Source organism: Symphalangus syndactylus, chromosome 17 (genome assembly GCF_028878055.3).
Source record: "Symphalangus syndactylus isolate Jambi chromosome 17, NHGRI_mSymSyn1-v2.1_pri, whole genome shotgun sequence".
In the NCBI taxonomy this organism is placed as follows: Eukaryota; Metazoa; Chordata; class Mammalia; order Primates; family Hylobatidae; genus Symphalangus; species Symphalangus syndactylus.
Genome location: NC_072439.2, coordinates 81,277,259 through 81,301,977, shown reverse-complemented (window position 1 = coordinate 81,301,977; position 24,719 = coordinate 81,277,259). Strand labels below are relative to the sequence as shown.

Below are 24,719 nucleotides of genomic sequence, written 5' to 3'. Positions count from 1 at the left end.
ATTTAATTGCATACTATGTGCAGATCCTATGCTAGACCTATATATGGTCTAAGAGGGATATAGATCTTGCTGGGAGAAATACACACTACACAAATAATTACAACTCTGTAAGGGTAACAAGGGAAAGAAATAGCATACAGTGGCCCAGAAGAAAAGTTCCTATTTAGACAAGATGGGGGGATTGGGAAGAGGGGACATTATAAGCTGAGAGAAATAGCAAGTTAGAGAAATTTGTAATGGGTACTTGATTGACTGTAACCAAAAGGTACTGATTAATTACTGCAGTAACCTGGCAAAGGGATCTCTCAAAAGCCCTGCAGCATCAAGGTTTTTATGAATGGCTTAGATGAGGTGGATACAGCATTCCTGACTTGTTGAGTCTTAGAAACACAAAGCTACTGCTACAAGAGTGGCTAAGGCACTGATGAAATGGGGTCCCAAAAGAGTCTTTACACACATTACAAAAGGCTGAATCTAAAAGGATTCAATATAATAAGGTAAGTGGAAGTTCCGCCTGGAACTCCCAGAAATTTAGTTGCTCACAAAAAAGCCAAATCAGTCAATCTGATACACTAGAAGTACGGGGTCAAAACAGGATGATCTTCCATGTCCCTTATCCCCTGACTACACCTGCAGAAATGTGTCCATTCAAGAGCATACTCTTTTAGAGGGACAATCTATTTTCAGCTTAGTATTAGTTTGGTGCAAAAGTAATTGCAGTTTTTGCAACTGAAAGTAATTGCAGTTTTTGGCCGGGCACGGTAGCTCACGTCTGCAATCCCAGCACTTTGGGAGGCCAAGGTGGGTGGATCACAAGGTCAGGAGATTGAGACCAATCTGGCTAACACAGTGAAACCCCATCTCTACTAAAAATACAAAAAAATAGCCGGGTGCGGTGGCAGGCGCCTGTAGTCCCAGCTACTCGGGAGGCCACAGGAGAATGGCGTAAGTAAACCCAGGAGGCAGAGCTTGCAGTGAGCCTAGATCGCGCCGCTGCACTCCAGCCTGGATGACAGAGTGAGACTCCGTCTCAAAAAAAAAAAAAAAAAAAAGTTTAATGCACTTAGTAATGTGAACTGCTTGCTCTTTCTTTACACATATTACCCAATTATTAAACAATTGGTCATGTCATTAAAAGTCCTAGATAACTTATTAATATTGTTTCAAGGTATATTTCATAGCATGTAACTCTTTTTTTCTTTTTTCCAGAGACAAGGTTTTTTGCTATGTTACTCAAGCTGGTCTCAAACTCCTGGGATCGAGAGATCCTCCTACCTTCAGCTTGCGGAGTAGCTGGGATTACATCACGCACCACCACAACCGACTTGCCCTTAACTCTTTTTAAATGTTTTGAGCCTTCATGATTTTTGATGTAGTAGGGCCATCTGCTTAAATCTAAAAATATTAGTGTGTAACCAGGAATGGTGGTGTGTGCTTGTACTCCCAGCTACTCAGGAAGCTGAGACGGGGGGATCACTTGAGCCCAGGAGTTTGAGGTCAGCCTGAACAACATAGCTAGACCCTTCCCCCTCAGAAAAAAACCTAAATTATTAGGGTGAACATTGCTTACAATGAGGTGACTACCAAGATTTCTGGAACCCTGATCCTCCTGACACCAAAAATAGGCACCTTTCACTGCTCTCTAAAGCCTGAAATTTCTCCATTAAGTACTCATTAATTTCATAGGCCCAAGGCTTCAATGACTAATTTTTAAAAATGCAAATAGCCTCAGAAAAGTTATTAAGCCTTTGACGATTGCGATTTTTATAAGAATTGAATAAGATAATGTAGGAACTTTTTGTGTGTCAAAGACAACAACTGGGCTGGGCGCAGTGGCTCACACCTATAATCCTAGCACTTTGGAAGGCTGAGGTCAGGAGTTTGAGACCAGCCTGGCCAACATGGTGAAACCCCGTCTCTACTAAAAATACAAAAAATTAGCCAGGCCTGTGATCCCAGCTACTCGGGAGGCTGAGGCAAGAGAATCGCTTGAACCCAGGAGGCGGAGATTGTGGTGAACCAAGATCACGCCACTACACTCCAGCCTGGGTGACACAGCAAGACTCTGTCTCAAGAAAAAAAAAAAGAAAAAAAAGACAACAACTGAAAATTAGTCATTTTCTTTCCCTCATTCCCAGTAAAGGGCACCACCATCTCAATTACCTTGGATAAAAATCTCAATCATCTTCCTTGCATCTATCCTTCATTCATCATTTGCCAAGGCCTCTTGATTCTAAGAGTTAAATTCTCCATTCCATTCCATGCCTTCTTTTCTTTACTGGCCTAGGTAATCAACATCCCCTATAAGCCATCCAATATTCAGAAGCATCTTCCTATAACACACTCCTGATATTGCTCTTCTGCTACAACACTCTGTTGCCTACAAAATCAAATGAAGATACTTTGGCTTTGTAGTCAGTCCCTCCCCTCCCTCAATTTGGTCCCAACTTTCCTTTATTTGCCTTTTCTCCCAACACCTACCTACCCCAAGAGTCACACATCCAATAAAAAAAAACTCAACCTTTACTTTTCTGCCAGTTCCACCTATTAAAACTATCCTTATAATTCAGTTAAAATGCCCCATCTATTCCATGTCTGGATTAACTCCACAGCACTCTGTTTATACATCCATATTAATACTCTTCACATTTTTAAAAACCATAATTTATGCATATCAGTCTTCAATTATAAATTAAATTTACCTGGGAGAACTTAGCTCATTTCTGGAATTACACCATCTTTGATGTTTAATAAACAATTTAATTAAACAGAATAGCTTTATCTGCTAATTTTCTGAGAAAGGTTTACAGAGGGTGATGAAGAACATGACAGCACTAGATTTTTAGGAAGGATGAGGCTACAGGAATTTGTAGAAGGCTAATGCCAGGACTTCAAAGGCCCAGGCAAAAAAAGAAAAACTAGACAAACTGGACTTCATGAAAATTTTAAAATTTTGTGTCTGAAAGGATGCTATCAGCAGAGTAAAAAGGCAACCCACAGAATGGGAGAAAATATATGTAAGTGATATATCTGATAAGGGACTGATTTCAGAACATATAGAAAACTCAACAACAACAAAAAACCAAACAATCCAATTTAAAAATAGGCTGGGCATGGTGGCTCATTCCTGTAATCCCAGCACTTTGGGAGGCTGAGGTAGGGAATTTCTTGAGCCCAGGAGTTTGAAACTAGCCTGGTCAACACAGCAAGATCTCGTCTCTACAAAAAACTTAAAAAATTAGCTGGGTGTGGTGGTGTGCACCTGTCATCCCAGCTACTCAGGAGGCTGAGGCGGGAGGATCACCTGAGTCTATGAGGTTGAGGCCACAGTCAGCTATGATTGCGCCACTGCACTTCAGCCTGGGTGACAGAGCAAGATCCTGTCAAAAATAAACAAATAAATAAAATAGGCAAATAGCCTGGCAGAGAGGCATGTACCTGTAGTCCCAGCTACTTGAGAGGCTGAAGCAGGATTGCTTGAGTCCAGGAGTTCAAGTTCGGCATGGGCAACATAGGGAGACCTCATACTCAAGTTAAAAAATAATAAGATAATAAATAATAAGCAAAGGATTTGAATAGACTTTTCTGTAAAGAAGATATATATACAAATGGCCAAGAAGCACACGAAAAGATGCTCAACAAAACTAATTAGGGAAATGCAAATCAAAACTACAATGATATCATCACATACCCATCAGAATAGCTACTATGAAAAAACCAGAAAATGACAAGTGTCAGTGAGAATATGGAGGAACTGGAACCTTGTACACTGTCGGTAAACAAAGGAATGTAAAATGGTATTGTTGCTATGGAAAATAGCAGGAGGGTTCCTCAAAAAATTAAAACCAGAATTACCATATTGTGGAGTCCTAGCAAGACACATAAGCAACAAGGAAGGGGCCCCAGGTGGAGGAAAGCAATTCTGCTGAGACATAGCTAATCACAGGCAACCCACAGGCACAACATCCTGTTCCCAAATACCTCGTTCAACACATAGCCCCAGTAGAGTGACCTTATCTGCACATCTTCTCTGCTTATAGCCCCTTCAGTATGACCCTATAAAACTTCCCTCCAGTCCCTCACTCTGCAGATAGCCCCTTCTCTGCTGTGCTGCCCATTGTTCTCTTCCAACTCGATCTTCGTATTTTCTCTAATAAATCTGTCCTCTTTACCTATGACTGTCTTGGTAAATTCTTTTACCATCCACAATGCCAGTCCCAGCCAGTAACACCCATGACACACATGACCCAGCAATTACACTTTTGCAGATATACCCACAAGAATTGAAAGCAGGGTCTCAGAAGAGATATTTGTACATCCATGTTCACAGAAACATTATTCACAACACAAGTCATACTCAATGTCACTGATAAGTTCTTGGAAACTGTGACTTTAAGTGAAACCACATACAGCAGGTCCTTAAACAACATCACTTCCTTATTATAGGTTCTGACGGTCACAGTTTCAAGAGCCAATGATTTTAAGTGAAGCTTTACAGTAATTAAAATCTGCAAGTGCTTCGGCGTAGTGGCTCACAGCTGTAATCCCAACACTTTAAGAGGCCAAGACAGGTGGATCACTTGAGGACAGGAGTTTGAAGGAATTCTTAACAGAACCCATTTAGGATTAAACAAGTTTTATTGTGGGTCTGAAGAAACTCCCCAGGTCTCCACAAACAAGTTTACTGGAGGTCTGAAGGAACTTCCCAAACCCCCGTGATTTAGCAGGAGACAAGATAAGGGTAATCACCCCAGCACCTGGTCCCATTTACATTAAGTAAATTTACTAAGGCTCCAGAGGAAGGTCCTCAGGACTCAGACCTTAATTATAGATTTTAAAAAGTTAGTCACTTTTGTCTTTAGATGAGTGCACACTTACATGTAGACATATAGCTTAAAAGGTCTACAAGCTCTGAAAAACTGTAATTTTAAGTTGGTCTGGTGATAATTTCCAGGACTTCTCCCTGTAACCGGTTACAGGAATAAAAACTCTTCTGGCAGGGCATGGTGGCTCATGTCTATAATCCTAGCACTTTGGGAGGCCAAGGCGGGCGGATTACCTGAGGTCAGGAGTTCAAGACCAGCCTGGCCAACATGGTGAAACCCCATCTCTACTAAAAATACAAAAAATTAGCCGGGCATGGAGGTGTGCACCTGTAATCCCAGCTACTCAGGAGGCTGAGGCAGGAGAATCGCCTGAACCCAGGAGGAAGAGGTTGCTGTGTGAGCCAAGATCGCGCCACTGCACTCCAGCCTGGGCAACAGAGTGAGACTCTGTTTCAAAAAAAAAAAAAAAAACAACTCTCTTCCTCCCCAGTTCATCTGCATCTCATTATCGGATGGCAAGAAATAGCAGCCTGACCCTCAGTTTGATACGGGAACACTGGAAGCCAGGGGTTGCAGTGAGTCAAGATAGTGCCACTGCACTCTAGCCTAGAAGACAGAGCAAGACTGTCTCAAAAAAAAAAAGAAAAAAAAAAAAAACCTAGAAGCAACCCAATTGAGGGATGATGGATAAACAAAATGGGGTAAATACATACAATGGACAACGGACAATTCAGCTTTAAAAAGGAAGGAAATTCTGATATATGCTACAACATAAATATGCCTTGGGGATATTATGCTAAGTGACAGACAAATATTATATGATTCTACTTACATGAGAAATAGAGTAGTCAAAATCATAAAGACAGACAGCAGAATGGTGGTTACCAGGGGCTACGTGGAAGGGGAATGCAGAGTTATTGTTTAATGGATACAGAGTTTTAGTTTTACCATATGAAAAAAGTTCTGGAGTTGGATGATGGTGATGGTTGCATAGCATTAGGAATGTATTTAATACCACTGAACGGTGCACTTAAAAATGGTTAAAATAGTAAATCTTATGTGTACTTTACCACAATTTTTTTAAAGGCTATTGCTGCCAGGCACTGTTGATTTTTTCCACTCACTCTTCACAACTACCTTTTGAGGCAGGTTAAAATTCTCATCTTTTTTAAAGAGGAGGAAATGCAGGTTATGAGCAATTAGGTGTCTTCCACTTTAGCTTCCAAGATGTGATGTTCACAGACATGGCTTCTGAATTCTAGAGCCAGAATTTGAAGATAGGTAGTCTATCTCCAGAAAAAAACAAAACAAGACAGATTCTCTACTACATTAGAGCTTATGTTCTTGTAGGGACAGATATAAACAACCATATAAGAGATTAAAAGCTTTCATATCACAGCGAAAGATGCAAAATACCTTTGAAAGCAGGTAAACAGCTAAAAACACAGTAACCTTTAGTAAAGATAGCTATTAGATCCTTCCCTGCTCTGATTGGAAAGGGCGCAGAACACGGTAATGATCCTTTGAGAACCCCAAGAAAGGGCAATAATGTAGAAAGAGAAACTGGGGGTGAAATTTTGCTGCAGTTTATCTCCAGCTAGATTTGATTGAATACTACCAGGGCGAGTATTTGAAGGATTTGTATTTGGCTATATGAGGATATCTGTAATCAGAAATGGCTTTATAAAGGGATTTTCATCAAGGAATGTGAGCTTATCTAGTTTTGTATCAAGTTCAAATTCCTGCTGGAAATTTGTTAAATATCACTGGTTCTTTGCATCATGTTTCCAGCAAATCCCTATGTATATTGCCTCACCCTGTGGAGTGGCATAATTCAAATTAAACTGGGAGAATAGGGGTAAAAACAGAACAAGATATTTTGAGGCTGTAGACAACTTTCTGACTTTAAGTGTTTCACTTCCTCTTTACCTGCTTCTATTGCACAGGGCAAATGGCTTACAGTATATGTTTAACGAAGAGGATTAAATAAATTAATACTTTAAACCCTTAAAATGATGCTTGAGGTCAGGTGCGGTGGCCCACGCCTCTGATCTCAGCACTTTGGGAGGCCGAGGCGGGTGGATCATGAGGTCAGGAGTTTGAGACCAGCCTGGCCAACATGATGAAACCCCATCTCTACTAAAAATACAAAAAATTAGCCGGGCATGGAGGTGTGCACCTGTAATCCCAGCTACTCAGGAGGCTGAGGCAGGAGAATCGCCTGAACCCAGGTGGCAGAGGTTGCAGTGAGCCAAGATCATGCCATTGCACTCCAGCCTGGGCAACAGAGCAAGACTCCGTCTTGAAAAAAATAATAAAAAAGGATGCTTGACACATAACAGGTGCTCAGTAAATGCTGGCTGTCATTATTATTTAGTACAGTGACACAATATTTAATAATTGAGTCAGTTTCCTCATCTGTAAAATGGAAATAACATTGTAATTTCTTTGCAGAGTCTTTGAGATAATAAAGTACACTGAATACCAAGCATTTGATCTTTGCTGATTATTCACACTGCCATGATGAAACTCACTGTCTCCAAAGGGGTCCAAATAGCCCTATTAAGACTGTATTGGTCAGGTGCAGTGGCTTATACCTATAATCCCAGCCCTTTGGGAGGCTGAGGCAGGCGGATCATTTGAGGTCAGGAGTTCGAGACCAGCCTGGCCAACATGGTGAAACCCCATCTCTACTAAATATACAAAAATTAACCAGGTGTGGTGGTGTGCACCTGTAGTCTCAGCTACTGGGGAGGCTGGGGCAGAAGAATCGCTTGAACCTGGGGGTGGAGATTGCAGTGAGCCAAGATGGTGCCACTGCACTCCAGCCTGGGTGACACAGTGAGACTCTGTCTCAAAAGAAAAAAAAAAGACTGTATTATGACTTTCCTGAGACCTAGGCACTTTTGCCTTCAAGGGCCCCTTCCTCTAAGTTATTAAAAATAATATTTTATGACTGCATTGGTATAAAACGAACATAATACAGGCTGAATTCGTTATCATATTCATAAACATTATGGTCCTTTTAAAAAAGAAATTTAAATTAAAAGACTTTCGTGGACCCCTAAAACTATCATGGGTTCAGGCAGGAGAATCACTTGAACCCAGGAGGCGAAGGTTGCAGCGAGCCAAGATCGCGCCACTGCACTCCAGCCTGGGCAACAGTGAGACTCTGTCTCAAAAAACAAACAAACAAACAAACAAAAAAACCCTCTCTTCCTCCCCAGTTCATCTGCATCTCATTATTGGGCGGCACGGTACTTACTGTGCCTAAAGAATAAGTTGGCCCTGAGCCTCTTTACCTGTCTACATATTACCTGTCTTCATATTCCTTAGCATAGGTGGGCTTCTCAGCAAGATGACTTTGCATCTGTGACTAGAACCTAGCCTTTGGGCAGGTGGAATTCAACAATAAGCTTGTGCCCTGGAGATACAGGTCTCAGCTCTATACCTTTCTAGACTCAGTTTCTGCAAATTAGCATTAATTGGGATGGTGAATAACAACGTTTTAGAAATGATAATAATGTAAACACGATCTAGCCGGCTACTTCAGGAAAACCCCTCATACAGCTCTTGCTTCGTCTCTCCTCTCAAGCCCCAAGCCCACAATTTGTCTCGGCTCCCTCCGGATCCCACCAAGGTCACCCTGAAGCGTCCTCCCTTTTCTCGCCCCGCACCCGCTTCACGCCCGTTCTCCCTAGGCCAGCACCCACCAGCAGCCTTCGGAAAGCCACGAGTGAGGAAGTCCCCAAATCCGAGGCGAGTGCCAAGGGGGCGGCCAGACAGAGCTGCCACAGCGGTAACCGAAACCCGTCGCAACAAACTCATGGCCGCCATGGCTATTACGGGCAAGAGGAAGAAGGGGGGCGGGTCACGGAAGCTGAGAGAGCCAATTTACCAATGAGGACAAAGGCAGGATGTGGCCCTCTTAAGTGAGGGCAAGTTTCTATTCTCTTCACCGCCGGCTTGAGACGCCGGAAGTGACGCTATCGTTGGCGGAAACGCGTTTTGCCAGTTATGGGAAAACATGGCTGCGGCCGGTTTGGCCCTTCTTTGTAGGAGAGTTTCATCCGCCCTGAAAGCTTCCCGATCGTTAATAACTCCTCAGGCCCCTGCCTGCACAGGGTAAGTGATGTATAAAGTAGGTTTGCCCACCTCTCCAACTTTGGATCTTGTTTGGTTGCCGAGATGCCGAGATGCCTAGAACAACTCAAGAATGGAACGGCCGCCTGGATGGCAGAGCCGGAGCCCACTTTGGTGAGGAGTGAGTGACCTTGGAGAAGTCGCCTACCTCCGACATTTCTATTCCTTCCTCATTTTGTTGCTGCCTGCTGTGGACAAGACAGTATATGGGGTTTGTAGATGTCCAGCATTTGTTGAAGTAAATAAACCTTTAAGTACAGAAGCATCCTCCTGGGCAGGGTGAGGTGCGAAAAACTTTACCGAAGATGTTTTTGTTATGATACTCAAGTCTGTCAAGTTTGGATGGATTGAAAAAGAAGAGATATTTGTATTTACAGGATGTGTTACAATGAAAGTAATTGGTAACTTAGTAACTTCTTTTATTTATTTATTTTTTTGGTCCTGGATCCAGTGAAGGATCATTTATTAAATTGGTTGCCATGACTCTTTAGTCTCTAATCCGGAACGATTTCTTTTTTTTCTCTCTTAATGTTCTTGACATTTCGATGAGATTAGCTTTTTAAGAATCTTCTTCATTTGGATTTGTGTGATTGTTTCCTCATGATTAGATTTAGGCTAAATATTTTTGGGAGGGATACAACACTTGTGATAAACTTCATTATTTAGTTTCAGATCATCTCAGGTCATTAGCTATTTTTTAAAAACAGAATTTTTGAATTAATAATTATCCAGATGTACAGTAATTTTTAAACCATTCTCAGCTGCGTATTTACATAATTAAAAACTTGATATCCTATATAGTGCTTTAATAAACATCTTAATTTATAAATTCCCATCTATGATAATTTCTTCAGTTGAAACTTCTAGATGTAGAATTACTGAATTAAAGGAGGAAGTATTTGAGGCTCCTGATACATGTTGCAAAATTGTGAGGTTTTTTTGTTTTTGTTTTTTGAGACAGGGACTGACTCTGTCGACCAGGCTGGAGTGCAATGGTGTGACCTCAGCTCACTGAAACCTCTGCCTCCCAGGCTCAAACCATCCTCCCACCTCAGCCTCCCAAGTAGTTGGGACTATAAGGCACGTGCCACCACGCCTGGCTAATTTTTGTATTTTTGTTAAAGATGAGGTTTTGCCATGTTGCCCAGGCTGGTCTTGAGCTCCTGGGCTCAAAGTGATCCTCCCACCTCAGCCTCCCAAATTTCTGGGATAACGGGTGTGAGCCACAGTGCCCAGCCCACATGTTGCAAAATTGACTGCTCTTTTTACCTGCGTTTGCACCCATTAGCAATGTAAGACGAACCCAAAAATGTTACCTTAAAATATAGTTGTGTAAATTTGTTACCTCTGAAATTGTAAGGTAGCAGCTTCTATAATGCAGTATTAAAAATACTTTCTAAAGCATTTTCAAAATTTATTGTGGCCAAGCATGGTGGCTCATCCCTGTAATCCCAGCACTTTGGGAGGCCAAGGTGGGAGGATCACTTGAGCCCAGGAGTTCGAGACCAGCCTGGACAACATAGTGAAACCCAGTCTCTAAATAAGAAAAAAAAAAATTCTTGTGCAGAAACCCTGAGTAGCTTTTTAAAACGTTATAGATGACAAAATGATTATGTTTATTATGATAATGTTTATGGCTTATAAAATCCAGATATTATAAAACTTTACTTGTTTATGTGTGTTCAATTGCAGGTTTTTTCTTAGTTTGTTGCCTAAGAGTACACCAAATGTGACATCCTTTCACCAATATAGATTACTTCATACCACATTGTCAAGGAAAGGACTAGAAGAATTTTTTGATGACCCAAAAAACTGGGGGGAAGAAAAAGTAAAATCTGGTGAGATACTTGGATTTGTCAACATTAAATATATTTATGGAACCCCCCCCATCATTCTAGGATTATATATCCAGTTTAGGAATTATTTAGATGTTTCCTTTGTCAGTTTTCTTTGGGACTGTCTACTAGAGAAAATTAAAGGGACAATATAATAATAGAGTTAATTTTTCCTTGGCAGATTGGCAAGATGGTTAGAAAAGGAATAGGTTGAAATTATTATTATTATTATTTTTTTTTTCTTTTGAGACGGAGTCTCGCTCTGTCGCGCCAGGCTGGAGTGCAGTGGCGCGATCTTGGCTCACTGCAAGCTAAAAAGTAAGGTTTAGGGCTTATTTTAGATTTTATTTTTTAATGACAATTTAAAGTTTATTTATTTATTTAGAGATGGAGTTTTGCTCTTGTTGCCCAGGCTGGGGTGCAGTGGCACAATCTCGGCTCACCGCAGCCTCTGCCTCTCGGATTCCAGCGATTCTCCTGCCTCAGCCTCCCAAGGCATGTGCCACCACGCCCGGCTAATTTTGTATTTTAAATAGAGACAGGGTTTTGCCATCTTGGTTAGGCTGGTCTTGAACTCCCGACCTCAGGTGATCCCTGCCGTCTTGGCCTCCCAAAGTGTTGGGAATACAGGTGTGAGCCACCACCCCAGTTAATTTATAATGACATAAAGTATTTTGTCATTAGGGTGTGAAATACATTCTGTACTAATGCTAACATTTTTTGAAGCTATTGCCAGTCATGTTAATAGTATTTTTGTATGTTACCTAATTTATCTCTAATTACACATGTTATATACTATAAAAAAGCTGTTATATATTTTACAGATAAGGAAACAGGTTTAGACAGGTTTAGAGAGCTTAAATAATTTGCCAAAGGGCACATGGCTAGAAACATTATTTCATGTTATGTATTATTTTAATAGGAGCAGCATGGACCTGTCAGCAACTGAGGAACAAAAGTAATGAAGATTTACACAAACTTTGGTAAGTATACTAAGTACATTAACATCTAGACGTTTGAAGCAGTTATAGTGTAACAATGAGGTAAAAACTAAATCTATCTGATATAAGAAATTGAGTAAAGTGGTTTGTTTTATAGTACTATGGATGATAAATCTGATGTTAAAGATCATGAAAGATTTTATATGACAGAGGTTAGATTATGACAAATGTCACAATTCTCAAGTAATTGGGAATTCAGAAATTTTACTGTAATTTACATTGGTCCTACTAACACCTTTATACTAGCAATTTCAGTCAATTAATAAAATGAAACAGAGAATAGTTATTTGCTTTTGTTTTTTTCTTTGAGACAAGGTCTCACTCTGTTGCCCAGGCTGGAGTGCAGCGGTGCAGTCACAGCTTACTGCAGCCTTGACCTCCTGGGCTCAAGTGATCCCCCACCTCAGCCTCCTGAGTACCTGGGACCACAGGTACTCACCACCACACTCAGCTAATTTTTTTGCTTTTTGTGGAGAGCAAGTCTCCCTTCGTTGCCCAGGCTGGTCTCACTGGGGTTCAAGTGATCCTCCCACCTCAGCCTTCCAACATCCTGGGATTACAGGCGTGAGCCACTGCACCCAGCCATTGGTTATATTTAGAATTCTCTCCTTTTTATTACATTTTCATGATCTGCAATCTTTAGCGTATTTGCTTTGGAAAGGTATGTTGGAGGGTGCATTTAATTGAGAATTTAGGTAGATTTTTCTGGCAGGCTCTGATGAATTAGAGAGGGTTAAGAGGATTTAAGACTGGATTGCATTTTTAATGTACTATATGTAGCCCAAAGATATGTTTTGTTTGGACCGTAATTGTTTTTTAAATTGGGAAGTTTCACACAGAAAATATTATTTGTCGGCTCTTGAATAATGAGACCTGTGATTTGGCAACACTGGTCCTGCATTCCTACATGGCAACAACTTGGCTGGTCTGTGGAGCAACTGCCCCTTCTAGATGGAGCAGGGACACGCCACTTCTCAGCCACCCTGTGGTTCTTTCACTACGTCTACTTCCTTCATAATTGTTATCTGCCTAGGGACTCTAGTAGACATTTACTTTTTAAAATTTTCTCTTTTTGAGACACAGTCTCACTCTGTCACCCAGACTGGAATGCAGTAGCGTGATCTTGGCTCACTGCAACCTCCACCTCCCAGATTCAAGCAGTTCTCATGCCTCAGCCTCTCAGGTAGCTGGGATTACAGGCCCACGCTGCCATGCCCAGCTAAAATTTTGTATTTTTAGTAGAGATGGGGTTTCACCATGTTGGCCAGGCTGGTCTTGAATTCCTGGCCTCAAGTGATCCACTTGCCTTGGCTTCCCAAAGTACTGGGATTATAGGCATGAGCCACTGTGCCCGGCCAACATTTTTTTGTCCCCTGATGTAAAGCATTGTTTATCTTTCATGACAAATTAAAGAATTGTAAAGTGTTTATAAAAACCACCGATACTATGTTTATTCATTATAAAAAAATAAGGTGTATTAAAGCACTATTAGTTACCTTGGGTTATCAGTGAAAGGATAGTTAAGGCTATTTCAACATTCATCATGGCTGCAACCAACCAAAGTTTTGCCATTTCTCTTTTTTGTTTTTTTTTTGTTTGTTTGTTTGTTTTGAGACAAAGTCTCACTTTGTCACCCAGGCTGGAGTGCAGTGGCGCGATCTCAGCCCACTGCAACCTATGCCTTCCAGATTCTCCTGCCTCAGCCTCCTGAGTAGCTGGGATTACAGGCACGCACCACCACGCCCAGCTAATTTTTGTATTTTAGTAGAGACAGGGTTTCACCATGTTGGCCAGGCTGGTCTCGAACTCCTGACCTCAAATGATCCACCCGCCTCGGCCTCTGAAAGTGCTGGAATTACAGGTGTGAGCCACTGCACTGAGCCCCAACTCATATTCTCAAATAGATGTATTCAGAAAATCTGCCTTCACTTTAGCTCTGCTGCTTCAGTACCTTTGATTATGTTTGCTCTGCTGTCCCTTCTATCATAAATTCCATCTCTATGACTCTTTGCCTGGTCATCTTAGCTAGAAGAGATGTTTCTCATCTCCCCCACTTAATTCTTCTGGTACTTATTGCCTGTCCCACTTATTATCCCACATCACATTACAGTTTCAGAAGCAGCATGGTGGAGTTAAAATAGAATGGATTTTGTACACAGAGATCAGGGATTTGAATCTTGAATTACCTGTATGACCCAGAATACCTTACTTCTCTTAGCCTTAGCTTATTCTTTTAGTAAGTGGAAATAATACCAACCTCAGAAGGTGGTTGTGAAAACTAGATGAAATAAGTGTATATAAAATGTTTAACACATTGTCTGGCATATAATAGGTACTCAGTAAATGTTATTTATCTTCCATCTGCCTTCTCTACTCTCTCCTCAGAATGTAAGGACTATGTTTTATACCTCTTTGTAACTCTCTTAGCCTTAATACATGTGACAAATGGAAAGTTTATTGAACAGATAGATAAGCAAAGATAGCTGTGTATAAAGGATTATTCTTTGTAATCATATTCTATATATTGAGATTTCTAATATGACTTTTTTTTTTTTTTTGAGACAAGATCTCACTTTATCCCCAGGCTGAAGTATAGTAGTGTGATCTTAGCCCACTATAGCCTTGAATTCCCAGGATCAAGCAATCCTCCTGCCTCAGTCTCCCAAACAGCTGGGGTTACAGGTGTGTGCTGCCATGCCTGGCTAATTATATTTTTTATTTTTTGTAGAGATGGAGTCTTGCTGTGTTGCCCAGGCTGGTCTTGAACTCCTGAGGTCAAGCAGTCCTCCCACCTCAGCTTCCCAAAGTGCTGGGATTACAGGCGTGAGCCACAGCACCTCGCCCCTAAGTGACTTTCAAGTACAGATAATTAATTTTGATGTCAGAAATCACAACTTCATTAACATAACCACAGAATAGCATCACAAGGTTTGTGTTCTTTTGTATAGGTATGTCTTACTGAAAGAAAGAAACATGCTTCTAACCCTAGAGCAGGAGGCCAAGCGGCAGAGATTGCCAATGCCAAGTCCAGAGCGGTTAGATAAGGTAAGGACTGGGGAGGCTGGAGAGTGGTATACATGATTACAGCTAAAAGGAGTGAGTATGTGGTTCCTGTATTTCTTGTCAAATAGATTCTTTTTTCTTATTTGTTTTTTAGTAAATTTTAGTAGTGCAACTATCATAGCTCATTTGGAAACATTTCCATCATCCCTAAAAGAAATCTCATACTCATCTGCAGTCATTCCTCATTTCTACCTGCAACATGGTTTTTTTTTTGTTGTTTTTTTGTTTTTTTGTTTTTTTGTGGCAGGAGGGTCTCACTCTGTCACCCCCAGGCTGGAGTGCCGTGGTGTGATATCTTGGCTCACTGCAACCTCCACCTCCCAGGATCAAGCGATTCTCCTGCCTCGGCCTCCCAAGTTGCTGGGATTACAGGCACGTACCACCATGCCAAGCTAATTTTTGTATTTTTGGTATAAATGGAGTTTCACCATGTTGGCCAGGCTGGTCTCAAACTCTTGAACTCAAGTGACCTACTCACCTTGGCTTCCCAAACCTACCTGCAACTTCTAACGTACATGTGGACAAATGTTTTTGAGTAGATACCTAGGAGTGAAATTGCTGGCTTATGTGATATATCTATATTTAGCATTTTAAGAAACTGCCAAACTGTTTTCTAAAGTAGCTATACCACTTTACATTTCTACTTCCTGGTTTAACCATTTCGTTAGTATCTAGATCAGTTTTTTACTGCTTTTTAAAATAACTGTGGTAAAACTCATTTAACAAAATTTACTGTCTTGACCATTTTTAAGTGTAACAGTCAGTAGTGTTTAATATATTTACAATATTGTGAAAAGTTGGTTACTTTTTTTTTTTTGAGATGGAGTTTCGCACTTGTTGAGTGCAATAGCGCGATCTCGGCTCGCTGCAACCTCTGCCTCCCGAGTTCAAGCTATTCTCCTGCCTCAGCCTCCCAAGTAGCTGAGACCACAGGCACACACCACCACTACTGGCTAATTTTTTGTATTTTTAGTAGAGATGGGGTTTCACCATGTTGGCCAGGCTGTTCTTGAACTCCTGACCTCGTGATCTGCCTGCCTCGGCCTCCCAAAGTGCTGGGATTACAGGTGTGAGATACTGCACCCGGCCAAAGACTTATGTTTTTATTTAGATTTATGTTTTTACTCGATTGCTTTCAGGATCAACCCTTTATTGATTTTGTCTGTGGCATAGTAAGTAGTGAGAACAGAACTCAGTTTTTATAATAGCATTAGTCCTGCTGCCTAACCTTTGCTGCTTTAGTTTCCTTTCCTCACACCAGTCGCAGCCATTATTACCACACTGCTTTTAAGATGGAAGGACATAACTTTCCCTGGGGAAAATCAAAGAAGGTATAAAATGAAACCTCATTGATTTACCCTAATTATGGAAAAGGTTATTCTGATGTAGTGAAAGTTGAGTTATATAACATTTTTTCTTTTATCTTTATTTCGACATAATATTAGACTCACAGAAAAATTACAAGAATAGTAGAAGGAATTCTCATATACCCTTTACCCAGATTCCTCTGTTTTGCTGCAGCATTTACCTTATCCTTCTATGCATCTATCAGTCCTCCATACACACTATTTTTTCTCAAATGTTTGAGAGTAAGTTGTACACATGACATCCCTTTATCTATAAAAACTTAAGAAAAACCAGGATGTTCCCTTATATAATCACTATGTAAATTTCAAAATCAGGAAATTAACATTGATACAATTCTATTAGCTGTAATCTACAGATCTTATTCAGAGTTTATCAGTTATCCCAAGTGTCCTTTATGGCAAAAGAAAATTCTGCATCATGAATTGTCATGTGTCTCTTTAGTCTCCTTTAATCTGGAGACTCAGTCTTTCTTTGTGTTTCCTGACATTGAACTGTTTTAAAAGTATAGGGTCTGGGAGATTGAGGCTGTAGTGAGCCACGATTGCGCCACCAAACTCTAGCCTGGGTGACTGAGCAAGACCTTGTCGCAATAAATAAAAAATAAAAAGTGCATTGACAAGTAAGGATGCTTTATAAAGAACACATTATTTGATGAAAAAGCTTTTGCTATAATGGTGCTATTATAGAACTTTTGAACTTCAACAGTGGATTATCTGCTTTAAATATATATTTCAGAGGTGAACTTCAGCCCAGTAGGTCATATGTACTACAGTTTCTCAATCAGTATAACCCAAAATATTAAAAGTTTACTCCAGAGAAGCTGAAAGTGACCATAATTTTTTCAAACTTCAAATATATCTGGTGTTTCCAGTGTTTTGTGACGTACTACTAAGGAAACTTTACTAAGCAAAAATGTAAAAAAAACTCTCAATATAAGAATAGAAACCGAAGATATGAAACTGTTTAAGGAAGAGTAAAAGGGAAAAGAAGAATTATAATTGGGATATAATTCTTATCACTGGGCTGATCTGAGTTGATACCCAGTTGAAGCATATTACAGACAGATTTTATTTACAGAATAATATAAAAATTAAGGGAGAAATTATATAATTCTGGCACAATAGTTAGCTATTATTGTAACTAAAGTATTAACTATCCATTTGAGATAAAAGACGCTCACTATATGTGCTTCTCTTCAGAGTATTAGTACCTATTTATCACACAAATAAATGACATGTTAGTCCCCTTGTGTTTGAAATGCAGAAACAAGGCAAGTGATAAAAGATTGATTATAATTTTGCAAGTGTATCTTTTTGTCTCTTTTAAAAAAATGTGTTTCAAGGGCTACTCTGTAATGTTAATTCTTGGCTGTAAAGAGAAGTGTATACTCTTACCCTGGAACACAGTCCTATTAATTTTATATTCTCTCAACTGACGCTCTTGGCACTGAGAAACTTATAGAAAAGAAGGCTCTTTGAGTTTGACTTGTTTTCAATAAGGTATATCTAAATAATACTTTTGATTTTCCTTCACATTTCTTGTCATGAACTTCTGTATGTTAATTCTGTGGACTTGGTAGCCATTTACTTTCTTTGTGAGCTAACACTGGATTTCAGCTGGAAGCCTCAAATCTTACCCTTGCTTAGGCAAACTCCTTAATGTAGTTAGTGAACAACCAGATTTACTAAAAATTTCTAAAGATTAGAGAGTTTTATATAAAGCCCTTATCAGTGTGGTCCCTTTACTCTCCTAAGTTTGCTTGTCTTCAAAATAGAATTTGTCTTAGTAATCTTTTCTTTTTCAGGGATTTTGTAGAAAATAAAATAGTTAAGAGGAAGGCGTGTGAATTCAGCTACTGTAAGGCATTTAGTGAAATTGAGGATAGCAGAAGTGCTGAGTGTGTACTGAGTGGGTTATGGGCCGGGTGTGATGGCTCACGTCTGTAATCCCAGCACTTTGGGAGGCCAAGGCAAATAGATCACTTGAGCCTGAGGAGTTTGAGACCAGCCTGGGCTACATGGCAAAACCCTTTCTCTACCAAAAAAATACAAAAATTAGTCGGGTGTGGTGGTGCATGCTTGTAGTCCCAGCTACTTGGGAGGCTGAAGTGGGAGGATTGCTTGAGCCTGGGAGGCAGAGGTTGCAGTGAGCCAAGATTGTGCCACTGCACTCCATCCTGGGTGACAGAGCTAGACCCTGTCTCAAAAAGCAAAAAGGAAACATTATGAAGTAATTTATCTAAATTTGTGGCTTTCACATCTTTTTCAGGTCTCATAGCTACCTGGGAGATTATAATCTGTGCTTTTTTTGAGGATTCTTATGAGAAACAAATGTGCTTATGCAGTATTTGATATCTTTTGTGATGCTTAAGGGACATACACATAAAATGGCTCTCAGTATGTATTTAGGACTATGAAAAAGTTTGGCCCATCTCACATTACAATCCCCAACATATGAATATTTATATGTAAACAAATATAAGGCCGGGTGCGGTGCCTCATGCCTGTAATCCCAGCACTTTGGGAGGCCAAGGTGGGCAGATCACCTGGGGCCAGGAGTTTGAGACCAGCCTGGCCAACATGGTGAAACCCCATCTCTACTAAAGATACAAAAAATTAGCCGGGCGTGGTGGCGGGTGCCTGTAATCGCTGAGGCAGGAGAATCGCTTGAACCTGGAAGGTGGAGGTTGCAGTGAACCAGGATCACGCCACTGTGCTCTAGCCTGAGTGACAGAGCAAGACTGTCTCAAAAAAAAAAAAATATATATATATACATATTATTCTGCCAATATATACATTATAAAACAATGGAAATCTTAAAGAGGTAAAAATAAATAGAAGTTTAATAGTATCGTCTTGCATCTTGATAAATCTTTGGAGATTCATATCTGGATGGACTGCTATTCCTTTCCCTGTAGTAGCAACAGCTACCAAGCAGGCCGCAATATCTGTGTCTGCATGTCAGGGACACAATGATTAGTTGAGACCAGAACATGTCTTTTTTAATATAATGAAAATAGCAAATTGTTACCACTTCTTATTAGCTCATTGAGTTTTGAAATAATATGAATCAAATTGGGTCTCCAAAAGGACTCTATATAAGTGTATCTCCAAACAAAACTAATATATGGAAATTATATTAAAAAACTATAAGCTTTTTTAAAAATATAGAAAGTGGTAATCTAGACACCCATGTAGACATACTTGTGCCAAAAAGATTTTTAGGAAATACTTAACAGAGTGGTTCTTTGGCATAAATATTCATTATAAATTTTCTGTAGCAGAAGTGTTTATACATTCTCTTTTTTTAGGAATTTTGTAGTAGGTGATTATTGAAATTGTATCTTTCTATTCGCTTTTCAGGTAGTAGATTCCATGGATGCATTAGATAAAGTTGTCCAGGAAAGAGAAGACGCCCTAAGGCTTCTTCAGACTGGTCAGGAAAGAGCTAGACCTGGTGCTTGGAGAAGAGACATCTTTGGAAGAATCATCTGGTATGTAGTTAACACTGTGGCTCTTCTAAGATGAGAGTGGAAATCCATGCCTCATTCCCCTGCCCAATATCTTTTAAAAAAAAAACTTGCACCATATGAGATAATATTAGAGATATATCTAATAAAAGAAGAGGCCCCACACCCCTTTGGACTTTAATGAAGGAGGATATGAATGAAGGTAGCTTTATCTGGTAAAACCAGCCCAGACATCTCATTCCTACGATTCAGTTACCTATAAGTCTTTATTGTAGTGGTTCTTAGTCTTATATGAATCACAAGGCCTTTTGAGAATTTGATGAAAGTTATGGATCGTTTCCTCAGAAAAATGTACATGTACACATATCACTTCAGAAGGTATAAAATCCATGAAGCTAACTTCAGGACACACACCTGCCCTCTTTGCCCATTGAGAACCTGGAACTATTTTTTTTTAAGTCTCAGGGAATGTCACATGAACCAGTTTCAGTTTGCTCCCATTGCCATCAGGATAAGCCCTAGGGCAAATTATGAAATAGTTTATTTTTTATACCTCCTTCTTTCTCCTACATTCAAATCCCAGAGTCTTGTCAGCCTTTGGGAAAGGATCTGATAATCAGCATTCATGCTGAGGTGTAAATAACTGAGAAGACCTGGTGTAAATAAACCTCCTTCGGTGGGGAGGCTGTTCAGCCCAAAGGTAAATAAACCTCCCCTCAGAAGGAGGGGAGGGGAGGTTTATTTACCTTTGGGCTGAACAACCAAGATGAAATATCATTAGACTTTTAAACATAGGCAGAATGGGGAAGGCATTTCGGTTAGAGACCTTCCCTGTACTCTTGACATTATACCACTTAACTCATAACTCATTTGGTAGGTTCTTTTAATGGGATTTAAGTCCAACGCAGAAAAGAAATTGCCAAAGCATCTCACTAAAAACATTTATCTGTTTTATTTTCTACTAATGTTTATTTGGACTAACCCTTTTGAGGTAAATTAGGAAAGTGAAAATGTATTAAATGTTATCTTTAAGGCAAATAACTTCTTTATTGGCAGGCACAAGTTCAAGCAGTGGGTTATACCTTGGCACCTAAATAAAAGATACAATAGGAAACGATTCTTTGCCATGCCTTATGTGGACCATTTTCTCAGGTGAGCACAAGTACCTTTAATAAAACATATTATCTTTATACCAGATGACATATGGTCATATATCATACCAGATGACATAAAGAAAGCTTAAGCTGTCTTTAAATTTTAATTTCTGTTATTATGTAAGTATTTTAAAAAATAGGAAAGTCAGGCTGGGCGCGGTGGCTCACACCTGTAATCCCAGCACTTTGGGAGGCCGAGGTGGGTGGATCACGAGGTCAGGCGATCGAGACCATCCCAGCTAACATGGTGAAACCCCGTCTCTACTAAATATACAAAAAATTAGACGGGCATAGTGGCGGGCACCTGTAGTCCCAGCTACTCGGGAGGCTGAGGCAGGAGAATGGCATGAACCCGGGAGGTAGAGCTTGCAGTGAGCAGAGATCGTGCCACTGCACTCCAGCCTGGGTGACAGAGTGAGACTCCATCTCAAAAACAAACAAACAAAAAAATAGGAAAGTCAGGTAAAAAAGAAGGTTGAAGTCATATATAAGCTCACCATCAGAAATAGCCACGGTCAGCCAAGCGCAGTGGCTCATGCCTGTAATCTCAGCACTTGGGAGGCCAAGGCAGATGGATCACTTTAGGACAGGAGTTTCAGAACAGCCTGGCCAACGTGACGAAACCCCATCTCTACGAAAAATACAGAAATTAGCCGGACGTGGTAGCATGTGCCTGTAATCTCAGCTACTTAGGTGGCTGAGGTACGAGAATTGATCGAACCTGGGAGGTGGAGGTTGCAGTGAGCTGAGATTGCACCACTGCACTCCAGCCTGGGCGACAGAGTGAGACTCCATCTCAAAAAACAAACAAAAAAAAGAAATAGCCACTGTTAACATTATAGTATGTATCCTTTCAAAAGTTTTATTGCCTTTCTATTCTTGTATCTATATGTAAATGGAAAAATTTCTACTGTTATGTTAAAATGAAGGTCCAAATAATTCAGTTGCATACAATGTGAGTTCATGTTATTGCAAGGCTGTTGAAAAGAAATATGGCTAGGAAGAGAAGTCTGTTGTATTATACCTAAACTTATGTTGTCCTGCAGAATGTTGATCTCCAAATATTTCCTTTAGCACATTTTTCCTGCATTAGGTTTATCATTCAATAGGGAGAACATAGGGCTTCTGTTATGATAGAGGAGTGCAGTGTTCCCATGAACCGCTCGCTGATAACTATACAAACTTAAGATTTTTTTTTAAAGAGCTACTTTAGAACACTTGGGCCATATCCAAAAGGAGACAAAGCCAGAGGATATAGTTTAATCCCCAAAACTGCAATTAGAAGGGAAAAGTATTGCTAGTTTATGGTTTCCTGGGCCAAGGGTGCTACTCAACTCCCATTGCTGTGGCTCCAGAGAGAGACAGGGCAGAGGAACCAAAGGGCTCCTGGCTAAAGGTGCTAGAAATCAAATTCAAGGCTGGGAAGGCAGCTGGAAAATTAAAGGGGAAATCGTAGTAGCACGATAGCAGCACAAGAACCACAGCTTTTAACAACTCTTGAATAATACATTCTACTGTTAGCAAGTTCCTCAAAAACTGATTTTCCCTCCCTGATTTTCCAAAACAAACTTTTAAAAACAATTTAAATAGGAATGGAATGTATCTTTAAGCTTGGCTTTGAAGTGTTTAGTACACTTTAGAATCACGTTTAAAATTACTCATCTTCCCTACTGAACCAGCCACCTCTCCTCATTTTATCTGTAGTATATCCAGTCCACATGGGCACTAAACCATCCGTCATCTTTTTCATCACCATTGCTATATATTTAATCAGTCCTTGATTTAATTCTTGCTGCAGAATGTCTCCAGGATCTGTCTTTTCTTCTCCCATTGTCTTTGCCCTAGTGCAGTCTGTGTCTTCATCAAATTGAATTACCGAACATCTTCTTGACTCTGCCAGTCCAATCAAGTATTGCTTCCTGGCTAATTTTCCTCACGACTTTTTTTTTTTTTTTCTTAAATCACATCAGGGCTGTTCAGAAACATACAACAGCTTCTTGTCTACAGGATAAAATCTTAAATTCTTCTCCTCCCAGCATTCCTACAAGTCTTAGCTACCTACCCTTCATCGATGTCACAACTCTTGCCTTGTTTCCTAAGTGTTCTTGCTTATTTTCCACTGTTGCTTCTTCTGTTGCTACAGCTTTTAAATCTTTGCTATTCACACTTAAGACCCAGTTGAGATGCTAAGCAACTGGAGAAATCTGACTGCACTTTTTCTCTGAGATTGCTCCAAGCCCAGGGTTGTGCTGTTTGATCCTTTTGTCCCTTAGTCATACAGGGTGAAGTTATAAATCTTTTGTTTTGTTTTGTTTTGAGATGGAGTCTTGCTTTGTTGCCAGGCTGGAGTGCAATGGTGCGATCGTGGCTCACTGCAACCTCTGCCTCCCGGGTTCTAGCAATTCTCCTGCCTCAGCCTCCTGAGTAGCTGGGACTACAGGCATGTGCCACCACACCTGGCTAATTTTTGTATTCTTAGTAGAGACAGGGTTTCACCATGTTGGCCAGGATGGTCTTGATCTCTTGACCTCATGATCCTCTCACCTTGGCCTCCCAAAGTTGGGATTACAGGTGTGAGCCACTGCACCTGGCCATAACTTTTAAAATAATTTATGAGAATGTATCAATCCAGTATCACTTTTACAGGTTTTATACATATTCTAATGATTTTGTTTTTGAAACTGCCTTTTTAAGCCTCACCTTCAGAATGTAGCATCATCATCTTAAGAATAGCAAACCTTTATTCTTTCAGATGGGTCTTTGTTTTTGTAGTTAAAATTTAGTTGAAGCAAAGACTGATGAATAGAATGAGTAATCTCATTTTGACTTTGTTTAGCCTTTATACTTTTCCTACATGTGCATATTTTTTACTTCACCCAGCTGTAATACGTGTTATCTCAATTTTCTGTGACCTCTCCCATAGCACTGGCATATTGTATTCTTTTTTTCCCCCAAAACCTCATTTTTAGTAACTTCAGCAGTACATCTCTTTATTGCTGTATTTTATATAAGCTTATTTCTATTGACCAATATCCTGTAAGATATCAATTCAAATAGAGCTTGGTATGCAAGGATTTTTTTCATTTTCAATTTTTACAACTCCCAAGTTGACCCTACAGGTCAAGTAATTTATGTTGTAATTTATGCAGCAAATGTGTCATGCCCTGGGATATTGATGTATGGGAACAAACTGATTTAAAGAATAGTAGGTCTAGCCAGAGCCTAAGAATTTATTTTTGATGTCATGAGATACATCTTGAGACTTATGGGAATTCCCTACTTTCAAATAGTACTCACTCTAGCTTATCATTTCCCCTATACACAGATTAACACTCTGCTAAGAGATGATGCTTAGTCATATGAGGATTGAACTTAAGGCCCAATTTGTTACAGGTTCGTAAGATCTGGACATTCTTTCTAGTCAGGAAATAGGGATAGTTGGTATAGGGTTTCAGATGCTCTTGACTTGTGTAGGTTTACAGTGATTACTATTCAAGTTTAGTAATATATATATAACACACCAGAGACTGGCATGTTTGAGGCTTTGATGTAATTGATTTATGCATATTTTGATAGTGTTGAATAACAAAGAAATATTTTTGTATAAATTGCTGTTATGCTTCTTTTATTCTAGACTGGAACGTGAGAAACGAGCCCGCATCAAAGCACGGAAGGAAAATTTAGAGAGAAAGAAAGCAAAAATTCTCCTAAAAAAGTTTCCACATCTTGCTGAAGCCCAGAAGTCAAGTCTTGTCTAAGATATCTGAACTTTTAAATTTACCATTTTGTTTTTCTTGAATAGTCTGTGTACAAGAGTAAATATGTTAAGTGGTTTATAAAGAAATTCTGTTTTTAGTCAA

The 24,719-nt window shown here is 39.9% G+C and overlaps 2 protein-coding genes across 7 annotated transcripts in view; one reads left to right on the top strand and one right to left on the bottom strand.

Moving 5' to 3' along the window:
- Nucleotides 1-8,808, bottom strand: part of NDUFB5 (NADH:ubiquinone oxidoreductase subunit B5) — a 19,052-nt gene extending 10,244 nt beyond the window's left edge. The window contains exon 1 of one of the 3 annotated variants that reach the window (XM_063621847.1): nucleotides 8,540-8,808. In XM_063621847.1, coding sequence (XP_063477917.1) covers nucleotides 8,540-8,663 — 124 coding nt within the window. In that variant the 5' untranslated portion in view covers nucleotides 8,664-8,808. The remainder of the gene's footprint in view (nucleotides 1-8,539) is intronic. The other 2 variants (XM_063621849.1, XM_063621848.1) reach the window with 2 other exon arrangements.
- On the top strand, nucleotides 8,741-24,719 carry MRPL47 (mitochondrial ribosomal protein L47). 4 transcript variants are annotated; one of them, XM_063621841.1, is made up of 7 exons: nucleotides 8,741-8,951; nucleotides 10,662-10,807; nucleotides 11,727-11,787; nucleotides 14,754-14,850; nucleotides 19,599-19,729; nucleotides 20,762-20,857; nucleotides 24,494-24,719. In XM_063621841.1, the coding sequence occupies exons 1-7, from the start codon at nucleotides 8,854-8,856 to the stop codon at nucleotides 24,615-24,617; spliced, it is 753 nt and encodes a 250-aa protein (XP_063477911.1). In that variant the 5' UTR covers nucleotides 8,741-8,853; the 3' UTR covers nucleotides 24,618-24,719. The 4 variants fall into 4 exon arrangements, with proteins under 4 accessions (XP_063477911.1, XP_063477913.1, XP_063477912.1 ...); XM_063621843.1 differs by having other exon boundaries at nucleotides 8,821-8,951; nucleotides 10,722-10,807; XM_063621842.1 differs by having other exon boundaries at nucleotides 8,822-8,951; nucleotides 10,656-10,807.